The sequence below is a fragment of the Malaclemys terrapin genome, chromosome 6 (genome assembly GCF_027887155.1).
Source record: "Malaclemys terrapin pileata isolate rMalTer1 chromosome 6, rMalTer1.hap1, whole genome shotgun sequence".
NCBI lineage: Eukaryota > Metazoa > Chordata > Testudines > Emydidae > Malaclemys > Malaclemys terrapin.
This window is the reverse complement of record NC_071510.1, coordinates 47,357,087-47,383,998: the sequence shown is the minus strand read 5'-3', so window position 1 is coordinate 47,383,998 and position 26,912 is coordinate 47,357,087. Positions and strand designations below refer to the sequence as shown.

The 26,912-nt window shown below is 39.8% G+C and overlaps 1 protein-coding gene across 1 annotated transcript in view; it reads right to left on the bottom strand.

Moving 5' to 3' along the window:
• Positions 1–914: 914 nt before the first annotated feature.
• LRRC2 (leucine rich repeat containing 2) overlaps positions 915–26,912 on the bottom strand; it is a 73,385-nt gene continuing 47,387 nt past the window's right edge. The window contains exons 6-9 of the mRNA XM_054032249.1: positions 9,066–9,211; positions 5,720–5,875; positions 4,152–4,288; positions 915–1,613 (exon numbers count right to left, since the gene is read on the bottom strand). Of these exons, the coding sequence (XP_053888224.1) occupies positions 1,564–1,613; positions 4,152–4,288; positions 5,720–5,875; positions 9,066–9,211 (489 nt within the window). The 3' untranslated portion in view covers positions 915–1,563. The remainder of the gene's footprint in view (positions 1,614–4,151; positions 4,289–5,719; positions 5,876–9,065; positions 9,212–26,912) is intronic.

The window sequence follows — 26,912 nt, the reverse complement described above, 5'->3', positions numbered from 1 at the left end:
TAATTCGAACCACTCCGCTAGTGTAACCCAGGCCTAAGTAATATTTCTGATACTCTTCTTTGCTCACCATATAGTATTGGCAAAAAGAAGAACAGGAGTACTTGTGGCACCTTAGAGACTAACAAATTTATTAGAGCATAAGCTTTCGTGGACTACAGCCCACTTCTTCGGATGCATAGTGGGCTGTAGTCCACGAAAGCTTATGCTCTAATAAATTTGTTAGTCTCTAAGGTGCCACAAGTACTCCTGTTCTTCTTTTTGCGGATACAGACTAACACGGCTGTTACTCTGAAACTTGTCATATAGTATTGGTGAACTTTAACCAGAAACTGGTCTTTATCTCACCGGCTGTAGCAGAACTATCACTCTTCTGTAATATGTCATCCTCATGATGTTACTACTCTTTATTACATGTTTCTCCCACATTCACACTTACACAGTTTAGGATGATTTTAATTAAAGGGCTTCAAGTTTCAATTAGTATTTTTAGATTAAAAGTTGATTTAATAAATGAAAATTATTCATATGCAAAACTAAATCATTCTACAGTATGTACACTTACAGAATTATGTATAACAGATTGCAAAAAAAATATCATAACCAGCATACTTATAGAACTAAGGCATTTGCATTACATAAAAAAAAATCATTGTTATACCAACAAAAATACTGTAATTCAGAACTATCAATATTAGTCAAAGTGCTTGGGTTTTTAAATATTTTCATGATGTTTTATTCATTCAAACTTCGTCCCAGAGATTATTTTTCTTTAAAGTCCTATTAAGCCATTGCCAAACTATTATTTAAAAATTGCTTACCACAAAAATTCCAGTCACCTGTGTACTAATATTTGTGATCATTTCAATGCTTGTAATATAATTGAAAAAAGTAACAGTATTTTAAACGACTCCATACTGAGTGTCTACTTGCTGGAATTTATTTAAACTGAAAAACCAGAGAAGGACCTTTCTGAACAGCAGAAAGTAAAAACATCACCCGTAAACAATGTATTTAAACCTACCATTAAGAACTATTGCAAACAATTGAATTAGTCATTTGGTCTTTAAAATATAATAGATCACATGCATTTTCTAAAGCATTAACACTTCCACTGTTTGCACAGGAACAAATCTTTTTTCAGCTGAACCGCAACAGAATATAAACCAGATACTGTTTAAGACCCCTATCCTGCAAACTCATATCTGCTTAACTTTACTACTGTAACCCCATTGATTGCAATAGTACTATTCATAGTCATGAAGTACAGCACATGTATAAGTGTTTGCACGATGAGGGCCTTAGCCGTGTATAATTTAGTGCTTGTTGCTGTTGACTTGAAAATAAATATGTTAATTTAAAAAGTGAAATTTCATCTGATGAAAACTATTTAGTCCTTGCAATTTTGTCTGTAGTTGTTGAAAGCAAGTATGGTAACAAATAAGAAATTCTGTGATCATTATTTAAGAGCTGCTTATGACTCTCCATGATATCAATGTTTTCCATTCACATAGACAAAAATAGAGTTTTTCTGGTATCCCTCAGTGTCTTAGAGATTTCTGATCTTCAGAGCTGGAGACTAAGTGATACCTTTGTCGTATAGCAAGGCATAGTTTCTGAAGAAAAAAAAAGGAGAAAAAATATGCTATTTAAAATTTCAGCTTCTACTGGTCTGTGTTATGCAGAATGTCAATCTAGATTATCATAACTGGACTTAAAATTGAAACTGTGCATCTGCAAAGGTGAATATATTTTGTGCCTGTCTGACTTCACAGGATTAGCACTTATGGGTAGAAACAATTTTTAAATATATATTTATTGATTTGCAGTTCACTTTTACCAAAAAAACCAACAAAACACCATAGTGTTTTTATTAATAATAATAATTTATTTAAATTTGCACCAAAATAAATGAGTATATATCCAATGCCCCGGGCTCCCAGGACAATTTTTAAAGACTACATTCATTAAAAAAAATCTGTCAATTATCCCAGATCAAACCAAATAACACAGGAACACCACAAATGAATGGACTTCCTCACATATGACATCCCCACCAGTCATGCAAATAGAACACCATCACGACACACTTGCTTTGTACACATCTTTAAGACCTTTAAGGCCAAATTCTGATCTGACATTTTTTGTTTATTTTCCCTCCATGGTGGTACTACTAAGGGAGCAGAGGGGGTGACCCAGCTCTAGAGTATAATTCCAAGTTTAGTGTGGGCCTGTTCTCTAATCAGGGCCTCTTGGCATAATAATAACCATAATTAGGGCCCTACCAAATTCACGACCATGAAAAATGCATCACAGACCATGAAATCTGGTCTCCCCCCATGAAATCTGGTCTTTTGTGTGCTTTTAACCTATACTATACAGATTTCACAGGGGAGACCAGCGTTTCTCAAATTGGGGTTCCTGACCCAAAAGGGAGTTGCAGGGGGGAATCACAAGGTTATTTTAGGGGGATTGTGGTATTCCCACCCTTACTTCTGCGCTGCTTTCAAATCTGGGCGGCTGGAGAACAGCAACTGTTAGCCAGGCACCAGCTCTGAAGGCAGTGCAATACCGTACCATGCCACCCTTACTTCTGTGCTGCTATCTTCAGAGTTGGGCGGCCAGAGAGTGGTGGCCGCTGATTGAGGGCACATCTCTACAGGGTGGCAATATCATACCATGCCATCCTTACTTCTGCGCTGCTGCTGGCGGTGGCTCTGCCTTCAGAGCTGAGCTCCCAGCCAGCAGCCACCCCTTTCCAGATTAGGGTTACCATATTTTGAGCCTCCAAAAGGAGGACACTCCACGGGGCCCCAGCCCCGCCCCCAGCCCTGCCCCAACTCCGCCCCTCCCCCAAAGTGCCCGCCCCAACTCCGCCCCCTCCCCTGCTTCCCGCGAATATTTGATTTGCGGGAAGCCTGAAGCAGGTAAGGGGGGGGAGGGAGGAGGTGCGTCTCCAGCCTGGGTCGGCCCGACCAGCACTGCCGGCCCCCGGGCCCCCGGCCGAGCACCCCCGGCCCAGCCGACCGCCGGCCCCCAAGCCCCCGGCCCGGCCTGGCCGACCGCCCGCAGGCCCCCGAACCCCCGGCCGACCACTGGCCCCCGAGCCGCCGGCCCCCGAGCCGGCCGACCGCCGGCCCCCAAGCCCCTGGCCCGGCCGGCCCCCGAGCCACCGACCCCCGAGCTGCCGGCCCCCGAGCCCCTGAGCCGCCGGCCCCCGAGCCCCCGGCCCGGCCGACCGCTGGCCCCCGAGCCCCCGGCCCCCGAGCCTCCGGCCCGGCCGGCCGCCGGCCCCTGAGCCCCCGGCCCGGCCGACCGCCAGCCCCCGAGCTGCCGGGCCCCGAGCCCCCGGCCCAGCCGACCGCCGGCCCCCAAGCCGCCAGCCCCCGAGCCGGGCGACTGCCGGCCCCCGAACCCCCGGGCCGGGCGACCGCTGGCCTGCATGTCCCGATTTTCCCGGACATGTCCGGCTTTTTGGGATTTCCCCCCGGACGGGGACTTGGAGCCCAAAAAGCCAGACATGTCCGGGAAAATCCGGACGTATGGTAACCCTATTCCAGATGCCCAGCTCTGAAGGTAGCGCTGCTGCCAGCAGCAGCACAGAAGTAAATGTAGCAGTACTGCAACCCCTGCTCTACAATAACCTTGCGACCGCCACACAACTCCTTTATGAGTCAGGACCCCTACAATTACAACACTGTGAAATTTCAAATTTAAGTAGCTGAATTCATGAAATTTACGATTTTAAAATCCTATCACCAAAATGGACCATGAATTTGGTAGGGCCCTAACCATAACGAATTTTGACCCCTCCACAAAGTTTGTATATGTTTGTTCAGATCCAGGGCTCAGATTCTGGCATCTCTCATCAAAACATATCTGAAAGCTCATCTTATTTTGAAAAAAAGACAAAGAACTTTCACCCTCCTCCAATAGCATATAGCACTTTTACAGCTTTTAAAATTGCTTGTTTCGTGTGCTCTTACATACGATTGTGCTCTTACACTTGTCTTCACTTTTTATAAAGATTCAGGATATTGTTGATCTCTCTGTATAACCCAAGCATATTATTTTGATGTGGCCAGGAAATCTTTATGAAATCTACATTTATATCAGAAATAATGGGAGATGTACTAAAAATTTAGTGCATATACCTCTTTCTTTTATGTCTGCAATGTAGGCTTTCATAAATGCTTTCTCAAATTGCTCTCGATCACGTTCACTTTCTACGATGTCTTCAGTATCATGATACAAGAATGTTTCAAGAGGATTATCCTTAAGGCTTATAAATCTGTAGAAAAAGAAATATTAACATGAAAGGATAACTTCTTAACAGGAACAGCCAAATGTAGTTTGCTATATGTCAAATATTGATTATATTAAAAATAAATCCCTCTTCTGAAATTACAAACAGTTTGAATTGATTAGCTCTATGAATTACATTTACTAACTTGTCTTGTTTGGGTGTATCCCACACATAGTCCATGCATGTGACCAACAGGCCTGTCAGTTTTATAAGCCAGTCAACATTACTTAAAAGTGGCAACTCGCAGGCAGAGGGGGAGTTGTGAAGAATCACTATGCTTAAGTAATTGAACAAAAGTGTTTTATGGTCTTTCTATTATGGAGCAAGTAAATATTTTAGGTAGCACTGTCTTTACACTCTGTTCTCCCTAATACAATTCAGTACGTCCATACTGCAATATTTTTTTCTGTAGGAACAGAGTTTTAGCATTTTGGGGCATCTGTACATATCACACTTCACAACATCTGACCAGCTGTACCATAATTCTACAGCAACTCCTGATCAGAACAAAAAACTTCAACATAGACCCCATCCTATCCAGGTTTCACAGCATTCCGGGATTTAGTCAGAATGCCTTAGTTGATGATGCACACCTTTGGGAGTTACAGTTACTTCCCAACATCCATTACAACAGAGAAGTTCAATCTGTGTCCCCTTTTTGTCATGTTTGTAAATATACTAAACCAATACTTTGAAAATGAAAATCACATGGTTGCACAAACTGCTCAGTAATTCCATGCACAAAGTATGTGTACATCATTCTGAAAATTATGGGAACATCTCTTTAAAGCAACAAAAAGAAATTAATCAGTGAAATTTCAACTATCAAAAAGAAAAAATATCACTCCAATTAATCATATGGCATAGTAACACTACCAGGAACTGCTCTGTCATATTCAAATGACTTCAGGTCCTAAATCCTGAGTGTCAAATCAAGACATGGGATTATCATAGTTACAAATGGGAAAGATTTATGAGTCCATCAATCTGCATCTATAGGATATAGTCTCTAAACCAAGAATATATTATTATTATTATTATTATTAAACATTATTAAACTGACACAAACACTGAATGTTGAGAGGCAATAAAGTCTCAGTAAAAGTACAAAAGCACTCCTTGGTAGCAGGTGAAATATCAGGAACCCTGAGATATACTTGTATAATTCACCACTGGACTTAAGTGATTTCATTGCCCTTAAAGAGTGGTTCTCATGTAAATGAGGTCAGAATTTTGCCCCAGGTTTGGTGGAAGTTGCACAGGTAACAACATACCCAGTCCAGCAAGCATGAATGCAGAATCCAATAAAAAGAAAGGAAAAGAGAATTGTAAAACTGTTTTTGAGGACCATTACTGCACTGGGTCACTTACCTTTCTACTTTTGAGCATATTCATTTCTCCCTAACTATAACTTACTTTAAACCTGTGGGTGATTCACAAACGTCTGTGGGTATCTCGACCAGATCATCACCACTAACCACCAGCAAGCTGAGTTTTGGCATATTGAGCAAAGCTCGTGGAAGATAAGTCAACTTGTTTTTCTGCAGGAGAAATGTCTGCAGTTCATCGAGCCTAAGGAAGCGTAGCAGAGAAATGTGGCTTAAAAATACAATATATTTTAAAGATCTTTTATTATATATGTGTATCTATTCAAACACCAACTGTTAATTTCTTCCTCTGGGAAAGAAGTATGAAAATATTCACATGAACCATATGCTTTTCCTTATGCTGTTTTGTATTTTCACAGAACACTCCAATGACTTCAATGGGAAGTTTCATACATGGTTTGACAATATAGATGCTAATAATACACCCGTGAGAAGAACTAAAAGTTGTGAAATCAGAAGCTAGAGCAGCAGTGTGCACTTTCGTGGTGCAGTGAAGGTGTGTGCACATGGTGCCATGCCACACAACGTGATGCAAAGTTCTCATGTACCTCGTTCTGTCAGAAAGTCATCAAAATATAGGTGGGAACAAAAATATATATGGGGACTACTTGTAAGGAATCATGTGACCAGGATTTGGTCTTTATTTTGTTCCCCAAAATATAGGTGGGAACAAAATATATATGGGAACTCTTACAAGTACGACTGAAATCAATATAAAGGACCTAATATTGTGGTTTAGGAAGTAGGCTCTTTTCATTTGTTTTGTGTCCCCTTATCCTTTCTTCACACAATAGTAATTTGGGGCTGAACATTTGGTCTTGAGAGTGAATGTGGGGGCCAGAACTATAAAACCTGAGGTACTATTGTTTTTCTCATTAACCCTGTATAGGTGCTGGTTCTACTTCTAGAATAGTGATGCAGCTGTATTGCATGAGAGACATTTCCTTTGAGTTCTAGAAGGTGTGGCAAGTGATGCTTCAGCACATTAGACAGTGTTGCCAACTCTCATGATTTCTATTGTGAACCTCATGATATTTGGTGTTTCTCTTATATAAAGAGTAAAAGTTTCTAGTCCTCATCCTTGCAGGGAAAAGATTGAAGCAAGAGCACTCTAAAATCTCAGAAACCAGAAGGTTAATAAAAAGAACCAAAAATGTACATATTTAAATATTCATTATTTTTAATCCAACCTTTTGATCTGGAGGGGCCTAGCTGAGAGTTTTAATATTTGGAGTTAGCAATGCTAGGTTATCAGCTGGATGAAACTTTGTAATGAGTTGGGTTAAAACCCCATTGATGTTGATAGGCGTGAACTCACCCTTCAGTTATCATAACTGTAAACATATGTCCCATCTGAGACCAAAGGTGTGTATGAACTCACGCAGGAGCTTATGGGCTGAGTATTGCTTTGGGTAGGGAGGGGTGTATGACAAACAGATACTGAGGTCACAGGCAAGAACAGAGAGAAAGAAGCAAAGGAAATGAAGCAAGAAAGCCAAGCAGTAGCACATGAGCCCAGTGTGACCCTGGAAAAAGCAAGAGAGAGAGTGAAACCAGATATTATAGGGATAACAGAAACATAGTGGAATAGTAGTCATGGCTAGATTATAGATATTGAAGGGTATTTGCTGTTCAGGAAAGAAAAAAAGGGTAAAAATAGTAGAGTAGCATTGTATATTAATGATGAGGTATACTGTAAAGAAATTAGAAGTGATGGAATGGATAAAATGGAATCTATTTGGTTGAAAATCACTTTGGGGAAGAAAGCTAACTAATACTCCACTGGGATAGTGGATGGGGTATGCTACAGCCCCCCAGGATCTGATCTGGCTATGGATAGAGACCTCTTTAATATTTTTAATGAAATAAATACTACTTGGAATTATGTGATTATGGGAGACTTTAATTTCTTCGATATCCATTGGAGGACAAGTGCTACTAATAACGGTAGGGCCCAGATATTCCTGGATGTGATAGCTGACAGATTTCTTCCATCAAAGTCACCGAACCAACAACAGGTGATACCATTTTATATTTAGTATTAATAAGTACCAAGGACCTCACAGAAGAATTGATTGTAGAGGACAATTTTGATTCAAGTGATCATGAGCTAATTCAGTTTAAACTAAATGGAAGGATAAAAATAGGTATGTAACTAGGATCCTTGATTTCAAAAGGGCAAACTTAAAAAACTTATGGGAGGTATAAAGGGAAGTGGACTGAACTGAAGAACAAAAGGATCTGAATGAGGAAGAGGCTTGTAATTCGTTTAAGTCAAAGTTGCATAAGCTATCTGGAGCCAGCATCCCAAGCAAGGGGGGAGGGAAATTGTAGGGAAGGGTTGCAGACCGAACTAGATGAACAGGTTATTAAGAGAAAGCGGAAATCCTAAAAGGAATGGAAGATGGTATGGATCAACAAGGAATGCTACCTCTTGGAGGTCAGAAGATGTAGGGGGTGGAAGTGAGAACTGCCAAAAGCAAAGCAGAGTTGCACCTTGCAAAAGGAAATTAAAACCGATTAGACCCAAGGTTCTTTAGCCATATAAATAAAAAGAAAACAAAAAAAGAAAAAGTGGGACTGCTAATCTCTGAGGATGGGGTGGAGATCAAAGATAATATAGGCAAGGCTCAACACCTAAATGAATATTTTCCCTCAGCTTTTAATAAGGGTAATGAGGGGCTTTGGGGTACTGCGAGGGTGGCTAATGGAAATGAGGATATGGAAGTAGAAAATACCACATGGGAGGTGGAAGTCAAACTCAAACAGCTTACTGGCCAAATTGGGGAGCCAAATAATCTCCATCCAAGAATATTACAGGAATTGGGACATGAAATTTCAAGCCCAATAGCAAGGATTTGTAATGATTTTGTTGGGAGGAGGGTGGAAATTTAAAATTCACAGATTAGTTTGCTTACCTACTGATGTTTACCAGGCTCTATAGCCACATTAAGCATGCTTTGGCTTGACCTTTCTCCCCACCTCATATTCCTTTCTGTGTAGCTGCACAGTTGCTGCCCCTTCAGTTACAAGTTTGCTGCTTCTATCTCCACACAGAACATTATGTTGCTCAGGAATAAGACAGGAAGAGCAACTAGCTAACCACAAAACAGGGAAACTGACTACACACCATGTGGTCAACACACTAGAAAATTGAGGAAAATATATTTTGTTCTCCAATATCTTTCAGTAATGAAAATGGTAGGCTTGACTTGTAAAATACTAGATACATTTGCAGGTGGAAATGGAGTTTTCCAGTGATGGTGTCCCTTTCAAACAATAATTGGTAAATTAAAATTTGCTGGTTACTGTCATGTTACATTCTAAACAAATTTTCTAGTTCATGAGCCTATTTATGAAATGTAAGGAACTACCTGTCTATATCTTGTGGGAGATCTTTCAGTTTGTTGTTGCTAATATCCAGCCAGTGCAAACTTGACATCCGGAGTATACAAATTGGAATAGTGGGGAACTTGTTTGCTGACACATCCACAAATGTGACTTGTTTCAAGTTACTTAGCTGGAAAGAAACAATGAAGCATTTTAGGTACATTCTACAGAATATTTTATGAGCAAATCGTTACACTCTTCAAATAAATATTATTGCTTCTCCAGATCACTTTGAGTACTGAGGATTGCATAATGTTTCTGATTTGTACTCGGCTTTATGCCACACACATCACAGCCATCATTGTTCAGGTAGAGGGATACCAGACGTAACTCCCTCCAGAACTTTTCAACACCTCTAAATTCACCACAGAGACCTCTAAAATGATATGAAGTATTATTTTCCCTTTTAAAAAGCCTGGAGTCTGGGAAAACAGCAACTGGGACAAAGTATTGATCCTGATCTTTCCCCAAAATGGTACAGAAAACTAACAACCAGTAAATAAAACTGTTTTGATAACTAATAGACTTAGTTATTACATACTATATATATATACTAAAAAGTCATTTTTAAAAACATCATGGAGGTTTTATCAATATATCATCTATTTACTTTAAATAGACTTCTTTGACTATAAACTCATGTAATGCATTGAAAATGTTTAGCTAAAAGACCACTTGAGAATTGCAACTTTATCAGTTCACGTCAGCCTAGAATACAATCCAATATTTTATTAACTAAAGCTGTTTAAAAATACATTTTGTGTCCCAAACTAAATATATATATAAAAAATGCACTAAATCCTTTTATTTGAAGACCTGTCAAAGGAATTACATTTTTAAATAATAAACTGCTAGTGTATCCAAGGTTAACTACAAATGTAAAGTCGACCAGTTTAAGAATTAAATGTGTTAAATGAAGGGCTCTGTGATCTAAATCAATTATTTATAGTAGGGCTATCAATTAATCGCAGTAAGTAAACTCACACAACTAACTCAAAAAAATTAATTGCGATTAAAAAAATTAATTGTGATTAATCGCAGTTTTAAATCACACTGTTAAACAATAGAATACCAATTGAAATTTATTAAATTTTTTGGATGTTTCTTTACATTTTCAATTATATTGATTTCAATTACAACACAGAATACAAAGTATACAGTGCTCACTTTATAATATTTTTATTACAAATATTTGCACTGTAAAATGATAAACAAAAGAAATAGAATTTTTCAATTCACCTCATACAAATACTGTAGTGCAATCTCTTTGTCGTGAAAGTGCAACTTACAAATGTAGATTTTTTTGTTACATAACTGAACTCAAAAACAAAACAATGCAAAACTTTAGAGCCTACAAGTCCACTCAGTCCTACTTCTTGTTCAGCCAATCATTAAGACAAACAAGTTTGTTTACATTTACAGGAGATAATGTTGCCCACTTCTTATTTACAATGTCACCAGAAAGTGAGCAAAGGAGTTCGCATGGGACTTTTGTAGCTGACATTGCAAGGTATTTACATGCCAGATAGGCTAAACATTCGTATGTCCCTTCATGCTTCAGCCACCATTCCAGAGGACATGCTTCCATGCTGATGATGCTCATTTAAAAAATATTGCGTTAATTATATTTGTGACTGAACTCCTTGGGGGGGAGAATTGAACATCTCCGGCTCTGTTTTACTCGCATTCTGCCATATATTTCATGTTATAGCAGTCAGGGATGATGATCCAGCACATGTTGTTCATTTTAAAAACACTTTCACTACAAATTTGACAAAATGCAAAGAAGGTACCAATGTGAGATTTCTAAAGATAGCTACAGCACTCGACCCAAGGTTTAAGAATCTGAAGTGCCTTCCAAAATCTGAGAGGGATGAGGTGTGGAGCATGCTTTCAGAAGTCTTAAAAGATGCGGAAACTACAGAACCGGAACCACCAAAAAAGAAAATCAATCTTCTGCTGGTGGCATCTGACTCAAATGATGAAAATGAACATGCGTCGGTCTGCACTGCTTTGGGTTGTTATCAAGCAGAACCCATCATCAGCATGGACGCATGTCTTCTGAAATGGTGGTTGAAGCATGAAGGGACATAGGAATCTTTAGCGCATCTGTCATGTAAACATCTTGTGATGCCAGCTACAACAGTGCATAGGTGCCGACTCCGTGGGTACTCCGGGGCTGGAGCACCCACGGAAAAAAATTGGTGGGTGCTCAGCACCCATCGGCAGCTCCTCGTGGCCCTGCCCCCCTGCTCCAGCTCACCTCCACCTCCTTCGTGAGCATGCCACCACGTCCTGCTTCTCCCCCCCTCCCTCCCAGGGCTTTTGCCACAAAACAGCTGATTCGTGGGGCAAGGAAGGAAGGGGGAGGAGGGGGAACACGGCGCGCTGGGGGAAGAGGCGGGGCCGGGCTGGGGATTTGGGGAAGAGATCCAATAGGGGCAGGGAGGGGGCGGAGTTAGGACAGGGACTTTGGGGATGGGGTTGGAATGGGGGCGGGGATGGGGTGGAGTCGGCGGGGCAGGAGCGGGGAAAGGGGTGGGGAGCGTGGGCAACAGTGCCATGCGAATGCCTGTTCTCACTTTCAGGTAACACTGTAAACAAGAAGCGGGCAGCATTATCTCCTGAAAATTTAAACAAACTTGTTTGTCTAAGCGATTGGCTGAACAAGAAATAGGACTGAGTGAACTTGTAGGCGCTAAAGTTTTATGTTGTTTTATTTTTGAATGCAGGTTTTTTTGTACATAATTCTACATTTGTAAGTTCAACTTTCATGATAAAGAGATTGCACTACAGTACTTGTATTAGGTGAATTGAAAAATACTATATCTTGTGTTTTTTACAGTGAAAATATTTGTAATCAAAAATAAATATTAAATGAGCACTGTATACTTTATATTTTGTGTTGTAATTGAAATCAATATATTTGAAAATGTAGAAAACATCCAAAAATATTTAAATTATATGTTGTGACGGGTTGGATCACAGAAACCCCCTTGGGAGCTGCCACCTGATGTGCAAAGACTACCTCTGCTCCTGTTTTCCCTGCCAGCTCAGGACTCCAGCACCCTGTCTTGTTGAGCCACACAGTCCCGTCTGCTCGAACACAGACCCAGGGTCTGAATCACTTGCCCCAAAGCTGCAAGTTTACCTGAAAACAGCTCACAGAAGTGTGCTTGTCTTTAGCATTCAGATGTCCAACTCCCAATGGGGTCTAAACCCAAATAAATCCGTTTTACCCTGCATAAAGCTTATGCAGGGCAAACTCATAAATTGTATGCCCTCTATAACACTGATAGAGAGATATGCACAGCTGTTTGCTCCCCCAGGTATTAATACATACTCTGAGTAAATTACTAAATAAAAAGTGATTTTATTAAATACAGACAGTAGGATTTAAGTGGTTCCAAGTAGTAACAGACAGAACAAAGTAAGTCACCAATCAAAATAAAATAAAATGCGCAAATCTATGTCTAATCAAACTGAATATAGATAATCTCACCCTCAGAGATGCTTCAGTAAGTTTTTTCTCAGGCAGTACACCTTCCAGGCCTGGGCACAATTCTTTCCCCTGGGACAGCTCTTGTTCCAGCTCAGGTGATAGCTAGGGGATTCTTCATGATGGCTCCTCTCCCCCTTTGTTCTCTTCCACCCCTTTATATATCTTTTGCATAAGGCAGGAACCCTTTGTCTCTCTGGGTTTCCTCCACACACACACCCCCCACACACACACTGGAAAAGCACCAGGTTAAAGATGGATTCCAGTTCAGGTGACATGATCACATGTCACTGCAAGACTTCATTGCCCACTTGCCAGCACACACATATACAGGAAGACTCACAGGTAAAACACAGCCATCTGCAGACAATGGTCCTGGTTAATGGGAGTCATCAAGATTCCAAACCATCATTAATGGCCCACACTTTACATAATTACAATAGGCCCTCAGAGTTATGTTTTATATTTCTAGTTTTAGATACAAAAGTGGTATATTTCTACAAATAGGATGATCACACTCAGTAGATTATGAGCTTTGTAATGATACCTTACAAGAGACCTTTTGCACGAAGCATATCCCAGTTGCATTATATTCACTTATTATCATGTTTTTATAAAACCATATAGACTGCACAACATCACAATTGTTTTCTATTATTGTTTAACAGTGCAATTAATCACAATTAGTTTTTTAATCGCTTGACAGCCCTAATTTACAGTACTAGTGTTCATGAAACTATGCAGACATCTTAAGTGACTGTCAAAGCAGATAACAAAAAAAGAAGTATTTTAAGAGTGGAAATTAACTTCAAAGCATATATATGAGATGATAACCTACTCCAGTCCTGAAGTGAGATGTGCATAGGACTTCACCTATACTTGAACTAAGGCATTTTAGAATGCAGGGGAAATTTGCTAAACAAACAGTATAAACAAGTGAAAGTATGATTTTTAAAATTATTTCATTTGTAATAATGCAGGGTGTTATTAGTGACATAGGTAAGGGAAATTTGTTTTTCAGGATGAGATCTTGGCTCTACTGAAGTGAATGGCAAAATTTTTATTAATTTAAATGGAGGCAGAACTTCACCCTTAATATTTAACTTCACACTGCTCCTTTAAAATGTTCATATTCCCAGTGTGATGCTGTGTCAAAGCTCTAGCTTCCTTTCAGATACAACCTGATATTGCTGCCAGCTTTCCAAAAACAGGCTTTAGAACTTGAGGGAACCTATTCAAAGAGCTTTATTGAAGACTATTGGATTACATAGGATACTATTAAATTCAGCCTTCAGAATCAAGATAGAGGCGCAGAATCAAGATAAAGGCACAGAGGCTCTCAAAGTCAAGATACAAGTTAAAAATCTGCCTGCTCCCACTTTAAAGCTGCTTTCAGGAAGCATCAAAGTGGAAACCCTTCACAAGTGAGTTAAAGCTTCCAGGAAAACATTTTAAAGAGTGATGTGTAGGGTGACCAGATGTCCCGATTTTATAGGGACAGTCCTGATATTTGGGGCTTTTTCTTATATAGGCGCCTATTACCCCCCACCCTCTGTCCTGGTTTTTCACACTTGCTGTCTGGTCACCCTAGTGATGTGTCTCATTTCCAAACCGCGTCTCATTTCATTTTCCAAAAGCAAAATTGCCACGCACGCAGTTCAAGTTTCTCTCAACTCAAAAAAATTAAATTGTTAAAAGTGTGTCTCTGGTTCTGACATAGAAAGCATAAATGGATCTGACACAGAATCTAGCAAGGACAGGGTTAAAACAGAGCCCCAAACAACCAGATGCCCATGCAAAGGTTGCAAACTCTCCTCAAGTAACAAGATCCCTGGTCTCTCACTTCCAACAGGACCTACCTGACATCACCCCTTTCACAAGCTGCCAAACACTTCAGTTTTCCCAGACAACTGCCACACTGCAACAGTTCTGTAATGTTAATACTACATTCCACGGCAAACAGAAATTTCTGCCCAGCGTAAATCGGAAAACATATAAAAACAAAGTGTTTTACTGAATTACATGTTAAAAGGAGCATCAATACTGCATGACTGCATGTTATAAGAATAGCTATTTTTCCATTTATTATATGCTAGTGACAAGTTATCTTTTTAATATTTAATTTTGTATTTCTTCAGAGTTTATAATCCCACAAAAATGAATTTGCCACAGAAATACGATTGTCTGGATACAACACTTTGGTTTGGCATGCCACACAATATATGGGGCTCTAGTTATATTGTGTAGGCTACAAGCCCTCATTGCGCTTTCTTTTAGGGAAATAGTTAACAAAATCTATCTGGTTTCTACACCGTGTTCCAGCAAAATGGAGTTTTGATTTAATCTGTCACTGAAATGCTACCAACAAACCCCTGGGGAATATGACACACTGGAAATTATGGCAGCTACATATTATATTTACTAAAGAAAATCCTATATATATTTATTTCCTTTTGAAAGACTAATGGATTTTTGCACCTCCTATAACATTTCATTTATAAACAAGCCTGCCAACCTTATCATTTTTACTTAAGCGGTTTATTTTTGCTATTTAACTTGGTTATCTGACTTTGAATCAATCAGAATATAGGCTTTATGCAAGCTCCATTTTAAACACTAGCTACATTTGACAGTCTAACTACCTGGCCACAGTTATTGCGGTCCTTTCTGTTAATCATAATTGTCATCTTTATTTGACAAACTACCCATATTGCTTCTTATCTTAATAATTTTGCTTTTAAAGAAAATAGTTGTTACAGCATTCCAGAGCTCCACTGCTTTTCTTTTCTCTGACAGTTAAAGTTTCAGTTGAGAGAAAAGGACACTATGTCCCTGAGTTGAATGAGTTGTTTGATTAATGGGTGTGTTTTTATTTCTGCTTTATTTTTGTCATTGAAAGGGATTTACTGATAAGGTCTGTTGCTTGTGGTTTTAGTATGAGCTGCCCATTGCAAGGCGTCAGCAAATGCAAAGATCTGAAATTATGTTAATACCTAGCCAAAAAAAACCAACAACACTAAATTAAATATAAATATTCTGTGGCAGAAACAATCTGACTAAAACCAACATAAGCCAGGAAATACAGAGAATTAGCACAGCTACGCTCAACTGCTTTCAGTTCTGTCTAAACAATTGGTGACCTAACACACGAGGAGCCCAATTTTGCAAGAAAATCCTGGCCCCATTGAAGTCAACATGAGTTTGGCATCATTGATTTTAATGAGGCCATGATGTCACCCAACCTCTCCTGCCAGGTTTGGATGGCACTCAACACCTTGCAGGAGGCACTCAGTAACTTCCAGGACTGGGACACATCTGTGCTGCAATATGGATGACAAGAGAACTACTCAGGAATTCTTTAGCTTTAACTCTTAGCTAACTAGCTCTTGTCAATTTAAACCACACCCTTAACATTTCTTTCGTATGTATTTTTAAAAAATAATTATTATTATTACCATCAAGGTTTTTTGCAGAAGAGTACAGCAGTTAGCAGGGAGTTGGTAACAAGAAGTATACCCTACTCTCCACCAGAGACAGGATGCTAGATGAAACTGCGGCAAAACCATTCCTAGGGTTAGAGCCTGTGATTTCATCAACCCAGGATCTTGACAGTAACATAAAGAAACTCACCCCAAAGTCTTAACATGGGGCAGGTTCCTAACTAGATGACAGAATTCTGGTAATTGAAGAATGTTAAATTGGTCCCAAAAGAAGATTTTCAGAGGCATTGGACACCCTTATCTTGTACCACTGGAGTCAGTCAGAGCAGCACCTCTGAAAATCAGGCCACATTTATTTTGATGCCTAATTCTGGATTTAGGAGTTTAACTTTAGGCACCCACGTTTTAAAATGTTGGCCCTATTTCCTTTCACCCTTTTATCTTTAAAAAATTACATATACTTAAAGAAAACAGTGACGAAGTAAAATGTCTCATGTGATTTGAGAAGCAAGCAAAAATGCCAACTATTTCAAAGAATGAGTAAACTGGCTGCATATAAAATACTAATTATTACTGTAACATTGGGAAATGATCTAAGTAGAATGTAAAAGTGGCATCAGGACCACGTCGGGGGTGAGAAGAAAGACAACCATGTACTCATTGTTGTTATTATTTATTTGTATAGCTGTAGCACCTGGAGAACCCAGCCACACTGTGCTAGGTACTGTGCACATGCTGTATAATAAAATGATGGTCTCTGCTCCAGTGTTAGTTCTGTAGCTCTAGCAGGACCAATCCTTCTCCCGTTGAGTATGTCTGCAGTGCAATCAGTGGTGTGACAACAGCATGTATAGACATACCCAAACTAGCTTTGATCTAACTAGCTTGAACAACAATAGCAGTGAAGTTGCAGCAGCATAGGTGTCAACACAGACTAGCCCTCAAGTACTCACTGTCCCAAGCAGGCTTGCACTGCTATTGCTACACAAGCTAGCTAGATCAGAGCTAGCACAGGTATGTCTACAAGTGCAGTAGTCATACCTCTGATCACAATGTAGACAAAGTCAATAGCAAAACTACCACTGACACTAAAGGCAGCAGGATTACTAGACTATGCAAGCAAAGAGACATGATGTGTGGAAGTGTTTTAACTGGTTTTATATTTTTCCTTTATTCCACTGACTCCTGTACTTTTGTTTCATCCCTTGATCAACATACATGATTGAAGAACTGCATAGTAATAACAAAAGCACTATGCTGCATAAAGACCTGATCCAGCAAGAAAAGCACACACTTACATTTAAGCATGTAAATCCATTTCAGTCAATGGGACTACAAAGGTGCTTAAAATTAAGCATGTGCTTAAGTGCTTTGCTGGATTGGGGCCATATAAATGGCAAATATCCCAAAGGGTTACTTCCTGTTGATTGGAGTTATAAATTATAAATCTTCATATTGCTAGTACTCCAACCATATGTAATCCACATATCAATGCAATTTGCCAATACAAAATAGCTCTGTTTTCTAGATCTCCAAATCAGATAGCATAGGAACATGAGAGGGTGAAAATCTAGCCCCACTGACGTCAATAGCAAAACTCCCAGTTACTTACCTGGACCTAGAAAGTCACACCAAGGGCTTACTTTTCATATTCTTTAATTAAAAACACTAGTTAGAAGAGCCCTGTCAATAGTATTGCATATTATTTGACTCTCAGTAATGTTCTGATGGTAAATATCTTTTGATTTTCAAAGATCTCTTTTAAAATATATTCTGCTCCATCACCAATAAATGAAAAAAAATGTATGTCTACTTTTATAACAGAACAGGTACAAATACACCATTTTGTTATGCTCCCTCTACACACTGCAGCAGCAATTAATGGAGAAATACTATTAGAGTGACATAGACGTAATGATATAAACACACAAATAAAAACATTTTGGCATGACCAGGCACTATATCTACTAAAGTTGTCATTTTGTTTGTTAAAAATGGTCATATTCGTTTTAGCTCTTACAGAAACACACAGTAAATCAATCAATATTTGCCAAAGGGAGAATGAAAAAAAAAATCAGTAGAGAAGTAAATTTTATTTTCAAGCAGCTAGAAAGAGTATTATAAACCAAGAAGATGACAAATGCATTAAGAACTGTAAAGCACTGGTTGACAGTTTTCTTTTAGGTTGGTAAACTAGTAATGACTCACTTTAGAAGATATACAGAGGACATTTAAAGAGACAGTATCAGTACAATAGAATGTTGTCATAGGATAATATTGGCGGATGCTAAAAAAAAATCAAGAAAAGATGAGATATAAATGTTAAGGCAAAGCTGAAAGGCACTGATCCTGTGCCTCAGTACTGTTACAGTTGCTGACTGATATACAGTAGATATATTTGGTCTGATGGATATTGGTGCGGTGCAGTGACAATGGCTGACTGTACCACTATGGAATTGTTGATTCCGATTAACTAAGAAACCAGGCTTTTGGGGCGCTTCCGCCAATCAGAGTTCAGCTGTTCTATAAAAGTAAAGGTCTTTGTTTTAAAGAATAAATTGTTTTTATTAATGAATCATAGTTTAAAACAAAACTTTTAGAGGTTAAATTCAGGAACAGTCCCCCTATTTTTAGGAGCTGAGAACAGAGGAATAAAAATGGTCTTGTAGTTACAGAACAGGACTAGAAGTTAAAAGCTTTGGGTTCCATTCCTAAGTGTCAGACTTCCTTTGTCATACTGAGAATCAATCACTCTCGGCCTCAGTATTCTTATCTGTAGAAATGGTAGTGATAATACTTTCTCTATACCTCACCACGGCTTTGTCAACCTTAGTTCACTAGCCTTTGGGAGGTCCTTATCTACTATGTTGATGAGCACCACAGACATGTCTATAAATAATAATTAGGAAAGCAGGCAAAAGTACTCCCGCTCAGTCTTTGGTGGAAAAGCCTCCACAATTAGGCTTGGGCTTGCTGCTTCCTAAGGGCCCTTTAAACCAAAATCCCAAGATTCAATGGAGTCACACCAGGGATAACCCTGTCCCACTCTTTAACAGATCAGGTGTAAAACTCAGCTGACCCTGTCCACATCAGTGGATGACCTTTTCAGTGCTGCCTGAAAGTCTATTATCAAATATGGCTCATTTTCTTAATATAGGTAGATCCACAGAATCTGTCTTTGGGTATGACACATTTCATGAGCCTACAACTGGGCACAATTTCAACAATTCACCTGGCAATTCAAAGTCTTGTCCCCTGCCAGGATTTCAGCAGTCTCCCTCCTTCACCCACGCAGAGTGCTCTCAGATTTGCACTTCCATTCCAGAGGTTTTCTTTTAAAACTTTTTATGCACAGATCCAATTATAGCTAGAATGGCCTTAGGGGGAGTAACTACTTTTACTGTGCTTTAATTAATTACCACCACCAGGCTAGCGTGGAATGTTTTCATCTCATCTATCCTGTTTATTATCCTGCATTATTCTTTTTCTCTCCACATAATTCTCAATATTTGTAACATGTAACAGGTTTCTTTATGTCCTGCCCCTGTATGCATGCACAAAAACTCTATAAAGCATGTACCACTAGGGGATTCAGAAAGAGGAGATGGAACTATGGCTCCACCCCTCTCTGCCCTGGCCTGGGGAACTAGCTGGCTGAAGAAGAGTGTGCACACTGCCCCCTCTCGACAGGTGGCACAGTGGTCATGAGGAGACACCCATAAGGCTGCCTAACAAGGACCTTCTTGTACACAAGGGAGCCGGCTCTCAGCACAAAGCCTCCAGCAGCTCCCACTGGATCACTCCCACTCTGCATCACCCTAACTTGGGGCTGTATCTTTAAAATACAAACATCCCACAGAATACATTGTATTATTAGAATTACATATTCATTTGTTACAAATGTCTGCTGATGGAAATACAATTGATGTAGATGCTAGAACATTTACTTCTTTAGATTAGTGATAAATAAATAATAAATAAAATAAAATAATAAATAATAAAATAAAATAATAATAAATTATCTGGCTCGATATTTAGCCAGCTGGCTCAGCCCTGAACAAACAATCTGTATAAGGCAGGAGGAGCAGTGAATCAAACAGAATTACATACAGTTGTATAAATATTCCTATGTAAAACCAATGAGTGAGGTCCTCACCCCTGCACTTGCTCTTTTACCCCAATTAAAGGTCTGGAGCAGCATAAAGGGGTCCTAAAAAAAAAAAAACAGTTCCAGCTGAGAGTGGTTTCCTCCAGCACAGACACTGCAGAGACAACCAGAAGGCTGCCTTCTAAGGACCCCCTCATAAACCCTGGTTTAGGGGGCATGCCAAGGGTGGGAGAGGCACCTTGAGGTGGAGTCACAGCACACAGTGCTGCAGAAATTCCAAGCAGTGCTGCCACCCATCGGGCAGTCCAGAGAGGCAGCTATAACTTGGATAGGTTCCTACTGCTGTCTAAGGCCTGGTCCACACTAACCCCCCACTTCGGACTAAGGTACACAAATTCAGTACGTTAATAACGTAGCTGAATTCCAAGTACCTTAGTCCGAACTTACCGCGGGTCCAGACGCGGCAGGCAGGCTCCCCCGTCGATGCCGCGTACTCCTCTCGCTGAGCTGGAGTACCGGCGTCAACAGCAAGCACTTCCGGGATCGATCCCAGAAGATCGATCGCTTACATCCGGACCAGGAAGTAAGTATAGACGTACCCTAAGATATGTTAGGAGCTTCTCCAACCCCCAGATGAGCAGGGCTCAAAGCTACCTTAGCCACGCCTCCCCCGGGCTGCTAGTTTTGTACTGTATCCATAAGCACCTTCCAAAAAATTCTATTTCTCTACCCATGTCCTCTCACTCTTAGGAATCTTTTTCTAATGTATTGCCTAAACTTTTCTTTGCTTAGCTCTGTGCAATTGCTGATGATGTGTGTTCCCATAAGCATTAATCTGTATTAGCCAATTGAATAGTTCTGCATGGTTGTGTATAATTTGTATACTGTCACAGAATATTTTCTGTGCAGATAGCATTTCAATAATACCTATAGTATAGCATGAATATATCAGAACATGGGGTTGGGAGAGGAAACTGTGGATAATGAACAAATATTTAAGTGAACAAAATTAATTATGATTAATGGTACATATCTGAAATATTTGAGTTTTCATGATGGCATATGAAATTCAGTGCTGACAAATATAAACTGGAAGAAATAATGTCAATTACTAACATGCACATTGCTGATTACTAAATTAACTGGAACCCAGGAGGGATGGAAAGATAATTATTTAGGTGAATGAAAACTTCTGTTCAATGTACACTGGAGGTCAAAGAAAATACTACTTTAATACATAAGGAGTGGGATATATTAGAACAGTGAAATTATTATAGTGTCACTATATATATCAATAGTACACCTTGACCTGCAATACTATGTTGATGTCTGGTCACTCTGTCTCCAAGAAAGACACAGAAAAAATACAAGGGATCCAGAGATGAACAACAAAATCTATCAGAGGAATGGAAAGAAATTTTCTCTATCATCTTTACTGAATATTTGCATTGCAGTAATACCCAAAGATCTCAATCAAGCTGAAGAAAAATCGAAAAGACGATAACACTTTAGTTGAAAGAGCTGATGAATAAAAAAGAAATTTTCAGAACAATGAACAATAGAGAAATGGTAAATCAGCTGCTCCTCTATATAGTCCCTTATAATCACAAGAACAAGAAGGATTCCAATTAATCCAAAAAGCAATAAATTTAAACTGATAAAAGGAAATAGTTTTCTTTACATAATTAACCTATGGAACTCGCTGCTATAGAATCATAGGACTGGAAGGGACCTCGAGAGCTCATCTAGTCCAGTCCCCTGCACTCATGGCAGGACTAAGTATTATCTAGACCATTCCTGACAGTTGTTTGTGTAACCTGCTCTTAAAAATCTCTGATGATGGAGATTCCACAACCTCCCTAGGCAATTTATTCCAGTGCTTAACCACCCTGACAGTTAGGAAGTTTTTCCTGATGTCCAATCTAAACCTCCCTTGCTGCCCATTTAAGTCCTTGGCTTCTTGTCTTATCCTCAGCGGTTAAGAAGAACAATTTTTCTCCCCCATCTTTGTAACAACCTTTTATGTACTTGAAAACTGTTATCATGTCCCCTCTCAGGCTTCTCTTTTCCAGACTAAACAAACCCGATTTTTTCAATCTTCCCTCATAGATCATGTTTTCTAGACTTTTAATCATTTTTGTTGCTCTTCTCTCGACTTTCTCCATTTTGTCCACATCTTTCTTGAAATGTGATGCTGAGAACTGGACACAATACTCCAGTTGAGCCCTAATCAGCATGGAGTAGAGCGGAAGAATAACTTCTCATGTCTTGCTTACAATACTCCTGCTAATACATCCCAGGAGCTTTTTTTGCAACAGTGTTACACGGTTGACTCAAGAATAGCTTGTGGTCCACTATGACCCCCAGATCCACAGTACTCCTTCCTAGGCAATCATTTCCCACTTTGTATGTGTTCAACTGAGTGTTCCTTCCTAAGTGGAGTACTTTGCATTTGTCCTTATTGAATTTCATCCTATTTACTTCAGACCATTTCTCCGTTTGTCCAGATCATTTTGAATTATAATCCTATCCTCCAAAGCACTTGTAACCCCTCCCAGCTTGGTATTGTCCACAAACTTTATAAGTGTATTATTGAGTCTAAAAGCGTAGCAGGATTCTGAAGAGGATTTGACATTTATATAGATAATGAAAACATTCACAGGTACATTAGATAGGATAGAAAAATAAGAGATATAAACCTTCATGCTTCAGGACATAAGTCAACCACTACTTGCCTGGGGTAGGAAAAAATTTCTCCAAGGGGCTGGTTATTCCATTATAATCCATGACAGGAACACAACCTTTTGAGGAATCTGTTAGAAGCCACAGTCAGATAGGATATTGAACTAAATGGATGACTTATCGGATCTGGATAATAATCCTATGTATCTAAATTCTGAATTTATTACTAATTCATCAATTCATTTGGACTAAAATCTTTGAAGTCTCTTCTGGGGTGAAGCTATAGATATGATTAGCATTCAGTGTAGAATCTGCCAAGAAATAAGACCTTGAACCAGCAAAGCATTTAAGCATTTGCTTAACTGCAATAGGGCTGCTCCCATTAAAATTAAGCATGTGCTTAAGTGATGTACTGGACTGAGGCCTAAGAAAACAAAAATCACATTTCAAAGCACTGACTCCTCTCTGATTTCCCGTGAATGCAGTGACACCTCCCTGACTCCCATGACTCCTCTCTGATTTTCCTTTCTGCAGCAAAACTGGAGAGCAGTCAGGAGAGACCAGATCATGGCTTCCTTCACAGAAGATGCACAAGCTCCTTGATGCAATTTTAAAATGTTGTGCCACAGTCAATATCCAACATCAATTTTGCAAAGCTTTACATGGTGACAAAAATCTTTCTTTATCCCTGAAGTGATCTGCTTATAACCTGAAGAATAAGATTTAATTAACCTTATCATAGCCTGCATAACTATAAATGATATTGTTCATAAAATTATCCAGGACTTTCTAATATTCAGCCAAAATAACTGGCTCAATAACATGCTGCAGCAGTGAATTTCATAGGTTGCCTATCGGCTGTATGAAGATGCATTTCTTTACATTTGTTCTAAATTTACCAGCCATTAATTTCATAATATGAGATTCATTGTCCTTTCCATGTCACTTCTGATATATTACAGAGCCCAGCTCTGAGAGGTACTGGGTGTCTCCTACTAGGTTCTGAGAAGAGAGGAAAAGATATACGGATTGAGGGGAACATAAAGAGGGACAGGGAGAATGAAGCTGGCCACAGAGAGACAATGAGGAAATGAGGCAGAAGGAGGTTGGAGCAAACAACCAATACATAGATGGAAAAGAAAAGTTCACAACATCCGCCTAATCAGACATACACAAAAGCCTTCACTTTTAGCAAACAATGCCTCCTTGGACTCATTTGTGGGCCCGGAATCACCCACAGCTGTAAAACTCTTGCACAGTGTGTGGACACTTAATAATTGCCCTGTTCTGTTCATTCCCTTTGACACATCTGGCATTACTGGGCTAGATGGACCATTGGTCTGACCCAGTATGGACATTCTTATGTTCTTATGACAAACCTCTTCAACAACAGGAGCAGTAACCACTCTACAATGTCTTCTATCTACTTCCACCAAGCCACTAACATCACTTCCATTATATGTAGGCTCAGCATCAGCCAACTTGTTCACCTTTAAGTCCCAATCTTTGCCTGACACTGAAAAAGTACAGACACGGCATCTTCCAGGTAAAATGGAAAAATAATATGGAGCTGTGTGACACGAACTGGGACATGGGCAGTCAGGCCTGGAGGTCAGATCAATGGCAGTGAGAGGCTGGGAGCCTTTCATTACCAACTGGCTGAGGGCACATCAAACCATAACTCACATCAAGCCTGACATACTCATTGCCTCAACACACTGTTGACATAATCTGTATCTAAAAGGTGTCATGTGAGGTGTCATATTTAGTGAGGTGTCATATGATTTAGTTGGGGTTGGTCCTGCTTTGAGCAGCGGGTTAGACTGGATGACCTCCTGAGGTCTCTTCCAACCCTAATCTTCTATGATTCTATGATATGCAAACTGATAACACATTGGTCATGAATATTATTGTGTGATGTATGTACCAGCGGTGTATAAATAATTTTAGATCTGTGTTGAAAATATGTTCTTAAAAGGTGTTTAGCAAGCATTGTATAAAACTAGCCTATCCAAGACAAAAAACATTGTTTTCCCTGTTTTTCAGTGTCTCCAGTGTAGACAGGTAATACCTCAGGAGGACAATGAAAGTACATCTACATGCAGGTTAAACTAAGCAATCAAGCTTAAGAGGGAGAAGACCGCTTAATGATCATGCACTCCCAGGAAGCTTTCTGGCTCTTGAAACAGAGACAATAGACTTTGGGAAATATAAGCAAAGTCCAAAAAAAAAAAAAAAAGCCATTTTGTCATCCATCACCTGGGTGACAAAGGGGAAGCACCGCCCCTTGAGCTAATGAAAAGTGGATCCTCTTGGCCTGAAAACCAAGAGTAGCTGGAACTGACAATAGGTGAGAAACCTGCTTAGACAAAGATTGTAACTTGCTGAAGTTGTTTTAGCCACAAAAAAGTGTGTTTTTGTTTTGTTTCACTGTAACCATATCTGTGTCTTCTATTCTTACTTATTGTCATTCAAATTTCTGTTCTTTGTTAATAAAACAAGAATGTTTATTACAAAACCATCTAAGTTTTGTGTATGAAACTGAAGGATGAAATCCTCAGCTAAACTAACAGGCTGATGTGAGCTCTGTCTTTTGGGAGGCAGCGAACATAATAATTTCTGAGTCTCCAATGAGAGGGACTGGACACTGCAAGGGAGGTGGTTTTGGACAGACTTGGGACTGGAAAGGCTGTTGCTGTCCCTCTGCAAGGAGTAACCAGGCTGATGGAAGCCAGGGTGAGGACATTGTATTGTAAGCAGGCGGCTAGTGCCAGGGCTCTGAGCCAAAGCCACGCAGCACAGAAGCACCCAGGGTTCCAGGGTGCTTAATGCTGTAGGTGAAACTCCAAAGCATCATAGAGGCCACAAACAGAGCCAAAGTTCAAAGCCACTGCCAGCGATCAGGAGTCAGAGCTGGAGCAAGGCAGCAGGGCTGAAGCTGGTCAGAAATAAGCCAGGAGCAGGACTGGGAACAAGGCCGGCACAGAAGCAATTGCAGGTGCGGGAGTAAACATTAAGTTTCCAGCAGCCTGCCACCACTACTGCTGAGCTTAAATGCACACCTGATGGCTCCTTCCAGCCAACAGGGCAGGCCAGCAAATCAGGCAATTCTGCCATAGCCCAACTAGGCTCATTAACTGGGCATACCAAGCAAACCCCAGGCTCAGCTGAGAGAATTCAAGCCCACAGTGCACCATCTGCAACCACTGACACTTTGCACCATCTGCTGACTGATAGCACTGCATCCCATCTTTCTGTCCACCCTCACAAGAGTCTGTTGAGGATATACAGAAATTCATGATTAACAGTATTAAATGTTGCTGACAGCTATAAAAATTTAACTTGTAATCATGTAACTAGCCTGTAATTAGCTGATAACTGAGATGAATGTACACAGTAATTAATTTAATACATTCCTATTTAATATTTGGTACTGCCCAGAAACTCCAGTCATGATCAGGAACCAGTTATGCTATCCTTCCCACTTCACTAGTTTCACTCTATGGTCCATTGTGGAGAAGTGACTTGCTTTTTCCCTAACTCTCTTCACCCCCTTGAGGTGCTGTACATCCCCAAGGGAAGAAAGAGACAGAGAAAGCAATCCCTGTGTTCTCTTTATGCAGGCCATGCAGATGAGGGAAAGTTCTGCATTCCCTCTCCCACCACTGTACACCTATTTATGGATCAGGCACAATCTGGCTCTGATTTTCTAGCTTTTGTGAATAGATAACATTTGAGGGTAGGATTTTCACAAGCACTCAGAGTTGGCCTAACTTTTCCTGCCACTGAATTGTTCATTTTTTACTTATGATCCAATACTTCACTCCTTACTCAGGCAAAACTCCTGTAACAAAGTTTAACTTTTGACTTTAAAAGATAGCAAGGTTGGGCCAATGCTGAACACTATTGAAAACCCCACCCCTCATTTACAGAGAACAAAACCTTTTTAAAATTAAATCTACATTTTTATAATGAATTAGTGACATTCTAATGTTCACATAATTCCCTTTTGCTCAGATTTTGGTAGCATTTGGTCACCACTAATAATTCTTTGTTTATACAAAGTTTTTCGTGCCATTTAAACTCTGCTTGTAGAAGAAGA